The sequence below is a fragment of the Asterias rubens genome, chromosome 12, assembly GCF_902459465.1.
Source record: "Asterias rubens chromosome 12, eAstRub1.3, whole genome shotgun sequence".
In the NCBI taxonomy this organism is placed as follows: domain Eukaryota; kingdom Metazoa; phylum Echinodermata; class Asteroidea; order Forcipulatida; family Asteriidae; genus Asterias; species Asterias rubens.
Genome location: NC_047073.1, coordinates 5,245,039 through 5,262,196, shown reverse-complemented (window position 1 = coordinate 5,262,196; position 17,158 = coordinate 5,245,039). Strand labels below are relative to the sequence as shown.

Genomic DNA, 17,158 nt, shown 5'->3' with positions numbered 1-17,158 from the left:
AACTATGAAAGAAAACACACCCTTGTCACACGGAGTTATGTGCTTTCAGATGCTTGATTTCGAGACCTCAAAATCTAATTCTGGGGTCTCGAAATCAAACTCGTGGAAAACTACGTCACTTCAGAGGGAGCCGTTTCTCACAATGTTTTGTACTATCAACCTCTCCCCATTACTGGTTACCAAGTAAGGTTTTATGCTAATGGTTATTTTGAGTAATTACCAATAGTGTACACTGCCTTTAAACCAAATTGGTGCTACAAACCATAAGTACGCACTGTTCCCATTTATGGCGCCAGAGAAAACGGATCTTTTTCAAGGTCCATGCAAAAATCACAAGATTATAACTCTCCTTGCAAAGTCACAAATCCTACGTATGGGACAAACAAATTCGCCAAGGTTTACCCAACATGCTTGCAACTTTTCCTCGCATCAGCTGAATTCCTCTTGTTATATTCTCATTTGTGCCATTCACACTTGAAAAACACTGTACAAAATGGAATTGAGTAGTTTCCTCTGTTTTGGTGAAGTACAGTTGCATGCCCGAGTCCCAATCCCTGTTGATTTCATTTTCCATTTTCCAGCTGACCTGGGTTCCGAATGAAATTCTAGACTTTGACCTGGTGGTGATGCAAGGCATCGACCGGGTCATGAACATGAAAGGTGAGTAGCTTCTAACATGTCTAACAGCGCCTTCAATTTTTATTTGTTCGGTTGATAAAAAAAATTGTTTTTAAGGCAACCACAGGAATACTGCACATAGTAACCTTAAATTTTGATCATCAATCCATTATTAATATTTGTTTTGTCGTCTCACATTTTCCAAGTCCGAAAATCATTTTCAAGTCACTGGGTTTATATTAATTTACACCTCGGGTCTCTCATGGCGACTGCTGTTTTCGATGAATCCTCAGATTTGAAAATGCACAATTGCAAAAAAATGCACAATTTAGGCCTAACTAGATTAAGAAATCATTTGCTGAGCAAAAGAAAGCAGGATACCCGTCACCATGTTCACTAGTAATGAATATCGTCTTAAGTTATTGCACCAGACATTATTCAAATCTAAGTCCCAAATGGCTTATCAGACATAACGTCATATCAGAATTTATATTTTAGTCTGGTGCCCCCGAGTGTCTCAAACCCATGCAGAAAAGCAGGTTGAGAGCATAGGTAATAAAACTTGATAGAAAATGCACTTTTGGCATTCCTCACACAAGTGCACAAGAATATTGTTATTGCCTTTGCGTTCTGTTTTTTTTCTCCCTGGGTCTTTTTTTTGTGCAAATTATTTCCGAAATGGCAGCCGGCATGAGAGGTTATGCGTTTATCTCTAACTCATATCAGGTCGTCTCTCTCTTTCTGTGAGTGTTAACATTGTGTGTACATTCATGTTGTTAATTTAAGTGGTAGATGTCGCAAAGAACTTGGGACTAAGTAAGTTTTAACCTGTGACTAGTCTTGGGAGATATTAATAACTTAAAGCTAGTCCTAAGTTTGGACGAGTAACTCGTCCTAACTAGAGATGAGATTAGTCTTAACTCTGTGTGAAATCCACACTTGGGGCTTACTCTGAAATTCCATAACCATCCCCCTTTTAGGCCAATCTTGTACTGGCAAACTGGGCAGGGCAGTTTTCTTTAAAAAGGGCACGCTATACAAGGAAATTTTACACTTTTTTTCCTTGAACAAGGGGCACCAGGGCAATAATCAGGGCAGCTCTTTCGTGGCAAAATAGCCACACAAACTTGACAAACGAGATGCACAGATAAAAATAGGTCGCAATAGGGCATTTTATATTCACATCCATGCAAAGTATGCCTTTGAAAGTTTGAAATGAAAATGCCCTAAAATTACCCATTTTTCGAGTAGTAATCCAATATTATAAAAGATCATTGTCTTTATGATGTCAACAAGTTGAAAAACAAATGTTTACAGATTTCAGAATTATGTCCGGTAGAAGGTGCTGCCTGAATATTAAAAAAAACATATATTTCAGTTATTCTACCTTTGCATGTTTTTTATTTGTTTTTACACTGAGTGGAGAATTACAATTTTACATATCTACACGTATAAAAGTAGAAATTACGACATCTGAAGGACTAGGAGGACACATTTAACACTTTTGAGTTTTTCTTTTTCTCCCAAGGGATCAAGTCCTTCTGTTGTACATGATGACTTAGCACTTCATTTTTAGATTCTGATTGTTCGAAGCGCTTGCCCCCACAACTCTAAACAAACAGCATTTTGAAAGTCACGTTTAATACCATCGTTGACGAGTGAACAATGAATTGTCGTTTTAGGAAAAAGATGTTTTTGTTAAATAAAGTGTTGCTTTTTTCATGTTTATAGGTTGCAGTGCTTTATGTTAAATGCTGTACCATCATTATCATTTATGCACTCGACTATCAAGTCAGATTCCCTGCATTCATTAATGGCAGTTCATTGATGTTTGAAAGGAGGCCAGACTGTTTCTGCTGGCAATCTCATAATATTTGAAAAACAGTTGCTCTGTAATTATGACATGTATGAAGGCGTTTTTGGGAGGCAAACTTTCCAACAATCAGAATGTTTACCCGGTGATGTGGGTTTTGTCCCATAGAGTTATATATAAGAACTAGAGGGCGCACTGGTGATGCTTCTTGCACATAAAGCGTCGGGACCGCAACGAGACACGCGCGCCATTATGTACGTGCGTTGAATACGAAGTACACGTTGGAGTTTGTGTTTATTGAACGCTGACGCGATGCTGTTTTGTCAACTTACAAAATGGCCGCACAAACACACGCTAAGCAATGCCTGTTTGTTCAACATAGAAAATTGCCGCCTGCGCGCTACCGGTGTGCGTATATAGGCCAGTGCGCCCTCTAGTACTTATGTATAACTCTATGGTTTTGTCCACATCAATTGTTTGATGATAGTTGTGTGCAGTCTGAAATCCTACCGTGGACTTGACATCTAATTTTTACTAACAGTGTGGTGTTTTTCCCTCTACTTCTTGTCACACAGGGGTAAGACCTTATTCACTTGTTCATCTCTGCAAGTCTAAACCTTAGATTCTAAATATAAATAGGACTCTTAAACATGGACTAAACGATGCAGCTCCCAACTTGGTTGCCTGGAGGGGGTTCGAGAAATGAAGAAAAACAATCAGATCCCGCTGGACTTGTTTAACCTCTTTTTGCATACTGCAGTGGCCATTATAAACCATACTAACAGAGCATAAACGCAATTATTAAATTTGTTGAAACCAAAGTTCAACATGGTAAAAGTAGCACACGTAAAACCTGCAAGTCTTTACTCCCCACTCAACTTGCTCTGTGATAGCCATCAGCAAGTTTTAAAAGCCAAGATGCTTTGCTTGTGTGCTGTAAGTTTTAAAAGAGGCATGGTCCATTCTGCGCGAAATTGTGTTACCCCAAGAACCCATCCAGGCACCCAAAGATGAGAGTTTAAACCCTTGCTGGTATTGAGATACATTGGTGCGACCAGCTGACATCCCTGCAAGTCTAAACAAAAACTAAACATTATTCTAAACCTTATTTTTTTGTCTGAACTTCTTCCAAATTTCTAGCCACTCTCGATGATTTGAAACTATGTTGTTTCAACGTGAAATTGTCCACTTGAAGTGTTAAAAATTAACTTGTGGCTAGAAATCTTGAAAAGTTACAACCACAGTGGCACAGGGGGAGGGTGGGTTAAAGGTCCAAGTAGAAAGTATTATGGTCTTTGGATTGTCTCTTGGCTAAAACAAAATCCACTACTGCTGCTCACTGTGGTTTTGGGGTAGTTTTTTTTTTTTTTTAATATATCAGTGGATGCCATTGCATTTGAAAGTAGCTAGAAAATAGCTAAACACAAACATGTATGTGTCTTTACTTAGCTTTGCCATCTTTAGGCTGCACTTTAAAAATCACAAAAAAAACAATTAAAATAAAAAAATCCAAAACTAAAAATCCAAAATGAATATATATTTTTTCAAAAACTAGCATTGGCATTCCCTGATAGTATAAATATGAACTAAATAATATAATTGAGATTCACAAATTTAAGGTAAGTTACTTTCTCTCCCTCCTTTAAAGGCAGTGAACACTATTGGTAATTACTCAAAATAATTATTAGCATAAAACCTTACTTGGTAACGAGTAATGGGGAGAGGTTGATAGTATAAAACATTGTGAGAAACGGCTACCTCTGAAGTGACGTACTTTTTGAGAAAAGTAATTTTCCACGAATTTGATTTCGAGACCTCAAGTTTAGAATTTAAGGTCTCGAAAATCAAGCATCTGAAAGCACACAACTTCATGTGACAAGGCTGTTTTTGTTCGTTCATAGTTATCTCGCAACTCCGACGACCAAATGGGCTCAAATTTTCACAGGTTTTGTTATTTTATGCATATGTTGAGATACACCAAGTGAGAAGACTGGTCTTTGACAATTACCAATAGTGTCCACTGTCTTTAAATAAAACAGTTTTTGCTTTTGTTTGTTATGCAGATAATATGTGGTCCACATCATGTTAAATCGTGGTTGTTTTTAAATAGCATGCTTAGCATCCGTTGGGTCACAAAATTCTCAAGGAATTTTACAAAAGAAACGGCCTTTTCCCGTATTAACTACTTATTTTCAAATTGCAGATCTCTTGTTTGGTTTTGAAACTTTAACTATCTGTCTAGGTATGAATGGAAGGGCTCCTCCATATCTCAAAGAAATTCTCTCACCATATACACCTACTTGCAATCTTCGCTCTACAAACCAACTTTATTTAACTGTCCCTAAAACAAACACTTCCAACGGCGTTCGTGCTTTTTCTGTATCCGCACCCACACTCTGGAACTCTCTTCCTTTACATATTCGAGCTACAACGTCTCTGGACATTTTCAAAACTGTGCTTAAAACCCACCTATTCAAAATTTCTTATGATTGACTTTCTGTCTGTTTTTAACCATTTATTTTTTGCCATCTTGAAAAGAGGCCATTACTTCTTAATTGTTGGGCTATGCTTTAGCGATCCTTTGTGAAATGGGACCTCTCAGCTGCAGCGTGTGGCTTGTAGACTTGCTTAAACTGTCTTGGGTTGGGTTTGGGTTTTTCCTATGAGTAGAAGCTTTGTGCAATCAGAAGCTTACAGACAGATTTGTCACTTTCATCTCATGAATATTCAGTTGGGTATTGGGGGCAGAGACTCTAGAAACCAAAATTTGTTCTAACTTAAAAATATCCATGAACACCAACTTGCATGTAATAACAAAAAAAAACGTTTGACAGTACATGTATACAACTTTGACCATTGCAATGAAAATGTGCATGCCCCGCCCCCTCTCTCACATTGAATGCTCTTATATGCTCATCCATAGTCATTAACATTTGGTATGTTGTCATGGTTACAAATAACACTACCATTCATTGCATTGGACCGTTCCACAAGACACCAAAAAGACGCATGAATTTTCTGAACAAGAAAAATGAAAAGAACCAGTGCAGACATCGAATCAAAGAACTGTATCGCTGATTGAGTTTTCCCCCTCTATAATACGATTATGAGGGTTTAATCGTACATGTATATGTTAAACAAAGAATTCTTTTCTTAATTGCCTTTTACTTTATTTTATTTTCTTGTTCTGCATTTTTAGTAGTTACCCTTGTCCATTTTGTTCGGCCTTGATACATATGTGTTTGCTTTAATGGACAATAACTTTTTTGTGATATAGCATGTTGATAGGGTGATTATGCTTTGGTTAAACATTGCATGTGCTCGCATCTAAAACATTTTTTTCTTTTGTTGTTTATTACCATGTAGAGAGCTGAAGTCACTGTTTCAGTCCGTCCTACTTTCCATAATGGTGGGACGTATTTGATTGAATCAAAAGTTTTGCAGAAAATATTGAATTTGGTTGAAACATCTTTTTACTCGATTGGAGTGTTTTACAAACTTTCGGCCATCCAAGCCAACCAGCTTGGTTTGTTTATCAGCAATGGAAAGGTCTATAACGCCATACATACGTGTCGCATGGTTTTGGTCCACAGCTGACAAAGAGGGCGTGCACAGGAGATAGAGTCTACAATATTAAGCTCAGCGTTCTCACTTTTCTAGTTTTATGGGAATTACCAAAGTGTAGATTCATTTTTTTTCTTCTTGTCATTCCTCCAGGCTGTATGTATGTGTCCCTGATATTCAGCACCAGTGTTCTTGAGAGGTGTTCTATTAATATCTTAACATACAGGGTATTTGGACAGCGGAATGACGATGTGGCGAGAGTGAAATGTCATGTTGACTTGTTTCTTGTTTGCCGGGTGTATTGTCATTGTTCAGATTACTAAAGACCACTTTTCTGGCTGTATGGCCGTGTTTTCTGATCTCTAGCCTGGTTGCTGAGACTTTGTGAAGTCATTATTCCAAACGGAGTCGTCGTCATCCTCTCAAAGAAGGGCTATGGAGTGAAGGATTTCCAACCGATCATCGGAAGGTGGTGAGCTCAGACATGTTCAGGGTATTTCCCTCTAGAGGGCCTATAGATTTTTGTGACTATTTTGAAATGTTAGCATGCCGAATGGGGCCATGAGTAGGGGACTTAACCCTCCTACTGATACGCCATTCAAAACCATTGTTTTTGTACACACATAGCAGTACCATTTGAGCAGGGTTGATGATAAGCTGTACTACCACTTAAAACCATTCAGATGGTTTTGAGCTGTGCATACACTGTACCTGTGTGCATTACCATAGCCGAATGGTTTCAGATGGTCAGCAAGCTGTTAAACAAATCCTGTAGTGTCTATGACATAGTGTATGGTAACTTATAGCCAGGGACAGATTGGTCACCCCCACACCGCCTGGTATCACTCATAGTCATGACATAGTGGGATCCTTGATACACCACTTAAAACAATCCTTAAAGCCATTGGACACTTTCGGTAAACAGTTATGTCTAAGGCCCACACTTTGTTTATCACAACTTCTATATAAAATAACAAATCTGTGAAAATAACGGGAGAACCCACCCTTGTTTCCGCACGTTTCGCCGCGTCATGACATGTATTTACTATAATCCGTAATTCTCGATTGTCGAGAATTGATAATTGTTTTAATGTTTTCTCAAAAAGTAAAGCATTTCATGGAATAATATTTCAAGAGAAGTCTTTTACCATTACCTTCTGTAAACCCTGTAAGTTATTTGTATATCTGTGAACTTTTTTTTTTTTTTTTCTGTTCCAAAAGTGTATAATGGCTTTAAAGGACTCTGTACCAGCTACACCACCATTCAAAACCATTTGGGGAACCACCTGTGTGCACAGTTATCATACCATTCAAAACCATATACTTGAATGGTTTCAAATGGTGTATCAACTTGTTTCAAAAAGGCACCGATCAAGTCTTATGAGGCCCTCTAGGGACCGTTTGGTTCTATGCAGTTTTGATGATCCTGATCTCTGACTAGTTAGTTAATCTCTCCCGATTGAAGTTTTTACTTGTATATACCTTATGCACATGATGTCATTTCAGTAGGGCGCCCTCACCTAGAGGTAAAAAAGGCTGGTGATCGGCCAAACCTGTGCGCTGCGCGTACAAATCTGTGCAATTTGATTGTTTCGTCATTGTTTTACCTTTAAGGTAGCCGAATGGATGATGTCAATACACACATGTGAGGTCTGTTGACAATAGTTGCTCATCTATTTGTCACCAAATTATTGACTTACTTCTTATACTGCAATTCTACGCAACACTGTGGGCGGTAATTACTGATAGAGTAAGAAAAGTTCATTTAATACTCAATACCATTACATTTTTTGATAATTCTTTTGAAAGCTTGGAGCTTACTGAAGACAGGGAGATACCCTACACTCGGCCATCAGGTAACATGGACGTGGCAACCTTAACCATCTGGCACAGGAAGTAAAGATGTTCAACCAACAGAGAGGAGTCTGTTGAATTAAGAATAAAGTAAGTAAATGTACAAAGAAATAAATACATATAATAATAGTGGCTTCTTGTGTAGCACTCATTTCCGTCCCTCTAGGAACCAGTGACGAATATTGTGGTATTAATAATATGGCCGGTAACAGGTTTCGTACTCGTCAGCAAGTTTTGTCTGTGCTATATTCTTTCGCAGCTCTATGGAAACTGTTTAAGCGCTATGTGCGAAATGTGGACCTGAAAGTTCTGACAATGTAGGGACTATTAATGAAACTTAAACACGTTCACAGGGTTTTCACAGCGTAAAGAGAAGTTTGTTAAGTGCACAAAATTTGAGGAATGTCCACAGATAATAAGAATGTTTGAATTTGTGGTGTGTTGTTTAAATTTGATTAACGTAAATCAAGAGTGCTGTCGTCAAGTGGTGTTGAGCACCGTGCCCAAGCTCGGGTCATTTTTGCTGTTTAATGGCAAAAAGAAACCAAAACTTGTCATTCTGAGATGTGGTTTGTCATGTTGTTCTTGCTTGATGAACCCATAGAGTTTAATATATTGTCAAAGTGGTAAAATGGCGCGCTTGATCACAAGTTACCGCTTAAATTTGAATTCCTCAGACTATCAAGATAGTTGCTACATGTATGTCACTTAATTAGGGCAAGCTTTAGAGTAATAGCAATTTACATATGTTACAGACAGTGAACAATCAAACAATTATGAGTGGATGTGTATTACACAATGGTACTAGGGTTTGCTCATCTGGAGGTTGCTATGAAAAGCTTACCCCGAGCCATTTGACATGGTAACTGTCCCTATAGTCTGAGGAATTAAAGTGTAAGCCATTCAATATGACTAAGGAAGTCATTGTACCAGACATTATTCAAATCTAACTCGCCTAATGGCTTGTTGGAAGCAGACTGCACCCTACCTTGTAAATGCATGGTACATGTGTAGAGCGGTGCCTCTCATGTATATTTATGGGTCTCTTAAACTGAAATACATTGCTTGCCATGCTTGCCTGTGGATACACTCTTATAAAATGAATTTTGAGATTTCAAGTCCAAAAGGCCTGTTTTTTTTAATAGATTTAAGGGTTAATTTTAATTTTAAGAAGAACTGAGTAAATTAAGAACATTTACCTTTAATTTTAATGTTTCATTAAACTCAAGTAATTTATTGTGACGACAACATGTAACCAAACTCAAATTTGTATCCCCCCTGTCTTTTACAGATCTCTCTTCGGAAGTGGATTGGACAAGGCGAATCATATTTTGTACTCGCATTCCTCAAGGTCAAACTTTTATTCTATTAAATGCTGTTAACTTTTTGCAAGCGATTGGTCCTATTTTGTTTGCATGTTTTGCAAAAATCAACTATGAAATATGAGTGAAGGTTGCTGCACCATTTGGAGTTAAGAATGCTAAATTTATGCCAGTAGTTTTTACATGGGATATATCAAATTAAATCTGTTACTTATCCGCTGCTATTTCAGCTAGTTACATGGGGTTTGTTTCAAAAGCAGGTCTAAACAATGGACAAATTTGAAGTAATCTTGACTCAGTCGCTGTAGATTTTGAGAAATGGTGGAAACTAGTTTTGAGTTTGAAATCTTGCGTTAGATATGTTGATCAGGGTTTTCCCCCATTAGTTTTCCTTTGACCACAACTAGCACCAAATTGACCTTAAACTTTCACAGGTTTGTTATTTCATGTAAATGTTGGGTCACACAAAGTGTGGATACTGGTCGTTGACAATAACTACCAATTATAGCGGCTTATTGTGAAACACACGAAAATAGTTCTTTTGAAAGGAATTTTTTACAGATAGCTTTCCTTTGGGGTGTGGTCTCAGGATAAGGTTTATTTAATACTGTAAGATGTAGATTGGCACTTCCATCAGAAAAGAAAACGAAGGATAACGTCGAAAGTAAAAACTTTCTCTTTCGTATGTCGATAAATTCTAGTTGTATTTTGTAGGGACAGAAATTATACAATAAAAAGCATTTTTAAAATGTAATGGAAAAAAAAGGAGAAGGAAAAATAAGTAAATAGGAGTTGAAACTTAAATGTAACCTTTTTATGCAAAAAACCCTAGCAGAGTCACTCTGAAAGTCTTTCACCCAAGGCTAACCTTTTTATGTCAAACTAGAAAAGCTTGGATTAAATTTCTATCCAAATTGTACACAAACCAGGCGGGACCAGGACGTTTGGTCGAATTAAGAGGGTTTGGGTACATTTTGTAGCACAAAACACATCTTCCACTGACTGATAAAATATTATTAAACTTACACGGTCGGTTTGAAGATAATGGTGGTAGAAAGCTTCCCTTCAAATGTTACTCGCTGAGCTGTAGTTTTTTGAGAAATGAGTAAAACAGTCCTACAAAAAAATACCCAAACCCTTTAAAATGTTAGCAAAACACATTCTTGTGTAAATTTGTTCTCTTTTAGTTCCATATTGGAATTGTTGAGGGGGCATTGTTTTAGCAAATTAATGATATATTTGCGATATATATATATATATTTAAGGACCAATAATTTTTAAAACATCCAACATGGCGTTTGTATTTTTGTATCGACGTAAATCAAAGATGTGTACACTAAGGTTGCTGGTTTCTTTTCTTTTTTTTTAACAGAGGGTTACTCAGTTTTAGAGAAATGCTTTCCCTTTTGACGTCGTTTGTTTGTTGCCACTGCAGCTTATAATTGTTTTCTGTGCTTTGATGTTGACAGCATTATTGCACTAGAATGTAAATCATCCGAGGGCAGCTTAAAAATAAAACACTATTGAAAAGATATAGAGGCAAATGTATTTTTCTAAACGAAGATAATCTAAATGATAATTGTAAAAGGAATAATGATTTACAAAAAAGTTGCTTATGATATAATTTACTTATATAGCACACAATTGACGTGGAATAGAGTGATGGAAAACATATAGTAAAACATGCTGTGAGTTTATTATTAATTTTGGGTAGACTAATTTCATCGATGTGTAATAGCACTGTATAATAATATTACTCAATACTTTCCTGAGCTCTGTCAATAAAATCACAGTCATATTTCTCGGGTGGGAGGTTCATGTAAGAGTTTACTCTGTAGTTTCTTTCCAAGCCGTCTACCTCTGTGGACGCCGGTTCGAATCCCACCCCAGGGGCCAACTTCAAAGAGATAAGCACAGACAATTGCTCAGCATGAAACTTGACCAAAACAGATTCCCAACCAAATTTCCACGTGACTTTCAGGATAAGCAAACAACAGCTGAATACCAGCAACAAGCAATATGCAACAAATGGAAATTTGTTTGGTAATCTTGCTTTTATCAAGGAAACAATTTCACGCTAAGCAAATTGTTTTGCTTAGCAGCTCTATGAAATTGGGCCTTAGATGCTGATAGGTTTTTCAGTGTTAAAGAGTGGCTTTTATAGGCCATCGTAGCCTTGATGTATGATGATGTCATGGGTTATGAATTAACCACTGAATGCTTTACCACTGGAATCCTGCCTTCTTCGGAACACTCTTAACCCGACCCATTAGCTCGTCCCCTTAACTCCTCAAATTATATTTTCCCCCTTGATTCCCATTCAATGACTGGTGGCGTTAATTGTGCTGTTGGATGATGTGTAATGAAATATTAAAATTAACCAATTTAAGATGTTAGAAGTTTCTGCAGCCTGTTGACAGATGTAACGTTTTTCAGTAATGAGATGAATTTATGGTGCAAAAGGTAGTAATATAGCATAACACAACAGCTGAACAAAGAAATAAATATATTTTGTAGATAAAAGTCGTATCAACTAGAGTAGGCTTTGATGACGTTATTATGATTAACCTTAAAAGTGCTCATGTAGAAATCTAACAAATTGCCAGACAAGGCGTTGTTGTTTTTTCAATAAAGTGAAAACGGGACAAATTGTTAAGAATAGTTTACACCAATACAACCGAAAGCAGCCGAAAGCACATGGAAGCATAAAACAAACATTTTGGTTAATCTTGTTATTTATTTTCAATATTAGGCCTATATGCATAAATATGACGTATGTACTCCGAAGTTGTGTTAAAATGTAGAGTCAGATGATAGACATGTCTGTCAAACAAATTATAGATCTAAATTTTTGTTTCCACTTAATCCCTTTTTTGTAATTGTTGCCTGAGAATAGTTACAAAATGTTTGTACAGTTTTTCCTTTTTTTGTTGCGATATTTCTAAATTTATTTTTTATATAACGAGGAATCGAGTTATTGTCTGTAGCTTATTGGGTAATGTTTAAGATTTTAAAAAATTGTTGGACACATTAAAATGAGCTGAAATCAATTAGGCAATAGCTGCATTTCGATGGAATCATGACCAATTAAATGACAAAACGTGTGGACATAATTTTGTAAACTTGTGTTTTTATCATTCTATGATGATGTCTCTCCTACGTGAATGTTGAGCGCGCGCAATTTTCGAAACAACCGCGGGGGCCAATCTATAGCCTGAGCCGAATCCAATGCCGAAGCCGTGGTTTTGAAAAGGGCCTATGAATGTATGCAGGTATAGTTATACCCTATCCATTGTATAATAAACGGTCACTCAATGAATAAAGAAATGTTCACTTCTGTCATAGTCGGCTAGCAAACTTACCACGTTAACAACATTTTTTGTTCCGATGATAATCAAAAATATCTGCACATTGTGCGTGCTGGAGCGGGGGCTAAAATCAAATCAAGGACGGGCGGGTAAATTAGCTGGTAAACCCCCCAATGCTCGCTGATTGAACTCGGATTGGACCGTGCAATCACCAGATGGGACTTCTTCATATTCACCCGGTGAAAAGTCTTCTCCAATAATGCGGCAGTCAGGTTGGATCAAGTTCACTGTTTGATTCTCAAAGAGGGGGGGGGGGCAAAGATGGTCAGTCCCGACCCGTTTCCGGCAATCGTGGGGTTGTACCTTCTTATTTTACGCTACTTTGAATTTGTGTCAGGGCAAACCTCGTTCAAAGAGCATTTTATAAAGTGGTTCTGCTTTTTAAAGACAATAAAAAAAAACCGTGTTATTCTGGTTGTACCTTTTTTTGTATGATATTTGATCACTTGTTACCAAAAGGTCGTATTGCATTACAATTTACAAGATAAAGACATCAAAATATAAACAATTCAAACTGGAAAATAATCGTACAAAAGACCCCAAAAAAGGAAATCATACACATAACACACACATGTAGATTTGTATGCCTCAAATCTTTTCAAAAGTATATGAAAAAAAACTTTAAAAAGACTGCAAGCAAGCATAACACTACTTGATCAAAAGGTGGGGGAAAGTAGATGTCAGAGTGGGAGATAGTGTTGCGTAATTATACTTGGACACCAAACTTGTCTGATGCATCTGATGAGGTAGTACTTGCTACGAAAGCTCATGCAGTTTTTGATTAGGAATTATATAGTCTTGAAGTGCTACCACTGCATTCCTAGCTTTAAAGACCTGCTTGAACGAAAATGTCAAGTCGTGAACTTTGCTGAATTCCATTTAAAATGTTTTCGATGAATAAGGAAATCGAGTCATATGATTATAAATAGGTTTCAATTGTGTAAAAAAAACATTTTGTATGCCCTTGTCCAGAGCTTTTCTGCGAGATTTGCGAAAAGCCCCATTACGTAATCACTCTCAAAACGTCATAGGTAGATAAAGCCGCTTTGTTGCAGCATGGATGTATAACAAAGCAAACTCCCACAAATGACGTCAGCGGCATTGTCCTTTGACGCCCGCTCTCAACGGCAGAAGTGTTTTTAGTTTTTCAAAAAACCTTTAGGTAGGGGCCTGATTTTTTACTCGATAATTACGAAAAGTTCAGAAGTGTACACATATCAAAATTAATTTAAAATGGTGAACAAGTGCATTATAAACAAGTCAAAATACAATTTCTGTTGAAAACATTCCGCTCAGGTAGCTGTTTAAAGAATACATTCTTAGGACTAGAAGTATTATTATTGGTTTCGTTGTCTTGCTGTCCTTTTATAACACTCACCTGGTAAAAAGATGTAGTTTGACCAGTTCCATGGTTTTGGTATAACGAGAGTCGCCTGTGTACATTTTACACGCTGTCTACGTTAATTTTCTTCCGTAAAAACCGTTGTGACAAAAGTGTAATCTATTTATGACGCCGATTGATAAACGCCTCTATTGCCAAAATAAAGTCTTGAAAGCAAAATGTTCGATTTTTGTTTTGTATTAAGTTCACAAAATGTTTCCCATACCATTCAAACTGGGTTAATCTTTTCTTTACATGGCTTTATCTTGTTGTAGTTGAACAAGTGTACCCAGTCAGATTTCCTTGTGGTTTAACTCAAAACGTTTGTTTTATATTCCATCAACTTTTCATACAGAAATGTTTCCTACACACATAACTTTCTTTTTATTCAAAAACCACAAATACCACAAACGGCCTTTAAACGTTCGGATGGAATGGAAATAGGCCTAAAGTGAAAGTTTGGAAATGTTTCAAAATGCTTGAAGAATAGAGGTAGAGAGTGGTGGGCGGGCAGAGTTTAGAGGGGGGAGGGTTGTCAACCAAACAGTAAATGTCACGAAGCAATTACGCCACTTCATAATAGATATAGAGGTTTCCAAATCTTAGAATCCCCCTAAATGTAATGAGAAAAAAAACCTTCTGGAACATGTCAACACGTGGCTCATTGCATGCTAGAGATTTCGGCTCTCGCTCCCTAAGAAAAACAGCGCTGAAAATGGACCAAATCGGGCTGGATGGGACTCGAGGTCTGAGTCAAGTGCGCATCGACCCCAACTCGCAGTCCGTAAGCCGAGTCGCTGGCCCCCAGTGCGGTATTCGACCACGCTTAATTGCCATCTTATAGGTAATTAAGACGTCTTGTCTTCAACCCCCCGTGACAGATCGAAACCGTGCTCGAAATATTGATAATCTTTTCCGTCAGTGGGAAGGGGGGGGGGAGGTCGTGTAATGCTGGGGCACGTAGACCGGAGAAGGAGGTGGGTCCTCAGTGCGTGGGTACTCGTTCTATACCGAAGAAACATGTGACTGCACTCTGCACTGGGTGCGTTCGTTTAGCTGCCCTGGGTCTACCCCGGTGTGTGGCGGTTTTTTTTTCCAGGACGAACGTGGGTAATTATCTGCACACGTTCGTCATGGAAAAAAAACCGTCACACACTGGGGTCGACCCAGGGAAGCTAAACGAACGCACCCAATATAAACTAGTAGTGCATGAAAACAATACTTGGAAAAGCCGTGGGTTCGCATCCCACCCGAGTTATATGCATGTGATCTTGTTTTTTGTTCCCACAGAGATCAGGATAGTATGAGTAAACAGTGCTGACACATATCGGTGCATGTGTGATGGATACAACTAAAATTATTAGTAGTGCATATTTATACAGAATGGCAGAACAGGACGTCAGACTATAGCTTGACCAAATTGTGGCCGAATGTTCACAGATTTGTTATTGTATGCATATGTTTGTATATACCAAGTGAGAATACTGGTCTTTGACAATTACCAATGATGTCAAGTGCCTTAAATGTCATAAAACTTGGGTTTTGGTCTAGCCCGTTATCGCAATTTGAATATTACTACTCATGTAATGGTGACGGGATACAGGGTGCCATACCGTGGAATGATTAAAGAAGTCACTAAGGAAGCCGGGTCCGTCTCTTTCAGCGCTCTCCTTTGATCTATTAACGGATACGTTCTGGTATGATCTCAGTGAATGATGATGGATTCTTCATTAGGGGAGAATGTCATCGCTGGATTAGGAGGAATAAGACATCCCTTCTCTCTCTCTCTCCTAGTGACGTCATTCAGATATGAGACGTACAGTCAGAGATGCTGTAGAAGGGCGTAACCCGGCAGTGTCGTGGGGTGGGGGAGCAAGCTGTCATTGACCACTGTCCCCACTTTCTATGATAGGATCTTGACCAGCCCAATTGTAATTTTAGTAAAACTTTGATTAGCTATTATTTCCCCGCTTTTTCTCTCGATGCCTTACATTAAGCCCGTGTTTGAGACATGTTGACACAATGCTATGCCAGCGACCAAATCTGTATACACCCAAACCAAACAGTGTACTCCTGTAGTGTCCGCCATAATTATCTCAGAAAAATTCTTTGCTCTCCTGTTTTGCTGTATTATTAGAATGGACATGTTTTTGTTTGTGTTTGTTTATGCCTCTGACGAAGGTCCGGTTCGGATTGAAAGCTTAGGCCATCTCCCCTTATGTTTATGTTTATAATATAAAGTGGCTGATTCGCCTCCTGCTTTGGGTTTTACGAATTTGAATGATCCTTGCGACCTAATGAGTTGGAATAATCTTTGGGCAGTGAATTGAAATGGAAATCCTCCCTTCGCTGACTATGCTGATGATGCAACGGACATTCACTATACAAACGAAATTGAATTAGCCGGTTTTTTTTTTAAAATAAATCCCACACCTATCGTATAGTCATTGTGTTAAAGGAATCTCATGAATGCTATAAAGGAGCTTGTGGGGGGGGGGGGTATATGTACTTATGTAGAGAGTAAACGGTACCAATATTGTACCATTGAAATACTTTCGTGTATGGTGAACAACCGTACACAGAAAGGAGCAGTAAATATATGCAAATTGTTCTACCCCATTGATCCCACTCCACATGGCAAAACATGGCAGTATCATTGTTCTACCTTCTGAGTTATGAACCCTTTATGAACTGCCCCATTGGGTCTTATATAGTTAAACGTTTACCAATCATACCCATTGAAATACCTCCGTATAGGGTGAACAACCGATAGGCCCTTAATACACAACAGAAAGGAGTCAATCTAATGCAAAATGTTTCTACTACCCCATTATTGATCCCGCTCCAACATGGCAAAACACAAGTTACATACAAAGCATAATAACTACGGTTGATGGAAATCGAAAGTGATGGATGGCGAGGTTCGACGATCCTGTTATAAGAGAAGAGAAGTCTAAAAAAGGAAAGTAAATCTAGATAAAGTCAGAAGTGTAGATCAAATAATGGCGATGATGCAGCTGCATATATGAAATGTTGCTGATGATGATAAAGGTGGTCACGATGGCATGATGGTTCAAGCACATTCAAGTGTCGACACTGTGGCAGTGGTTTAAAGGTAGGACATATTCGTTGTAATCAAAAGTACGTTCAAAGTTGTTTTCCATTACTCGTAATTGTAACCCCACGAAACCCCTGGTTTAATTTGGTTGCATAGTTTCTGTAATGTTTAAATAGCCTC

At 38.0% G+C, this 17,158-nt stretch overlaps 1 protein-coding gene across 3 annotated transcripts in view; it reads left to right on the top strand.

Annotated features, from left to right (window-relative positions):
• LOC117298008 (ergothioneine biosynthesis protein 1-like) overlaps positions 1 to 10,253 on the top strand; it is a 49,749-nt gene extending 39,496 nt beyond the window's left edge. Inside the window, exons 18-21 of one of the 3 annotated variants that reach the window (XM_033781223.1) lie at positions 582 to 660; positions 6,362 to 6,467; positions 7,805 to 7,939; positions 9,141 to 10,253. In XM_033781223.1, coding sequence (XP_033637114.1) covers positions 582 to 660; positions 6,362 to 6,467; positions 7,805 to 7,895 — 276 coding nt within the window. In that variant the 3' untranslated portion in view covers positions 7,896 to 7,939; positions 9,141 to 10,253. Of the gene's footprint in view, positions 1 to 581; positions 662 to 3,006; positions 4,146 to 6,360; positions 6,468 to 7,804; positions 7,940 to 9,140 lie in introns of those variants that run through there. The other 2 variants (XM_033781226.1, XM_033781225.1) reach the window with 2 other exon arrangements.
• Positions 10,254 to 17,158: the final 6,905 nt, after the last annotated feature.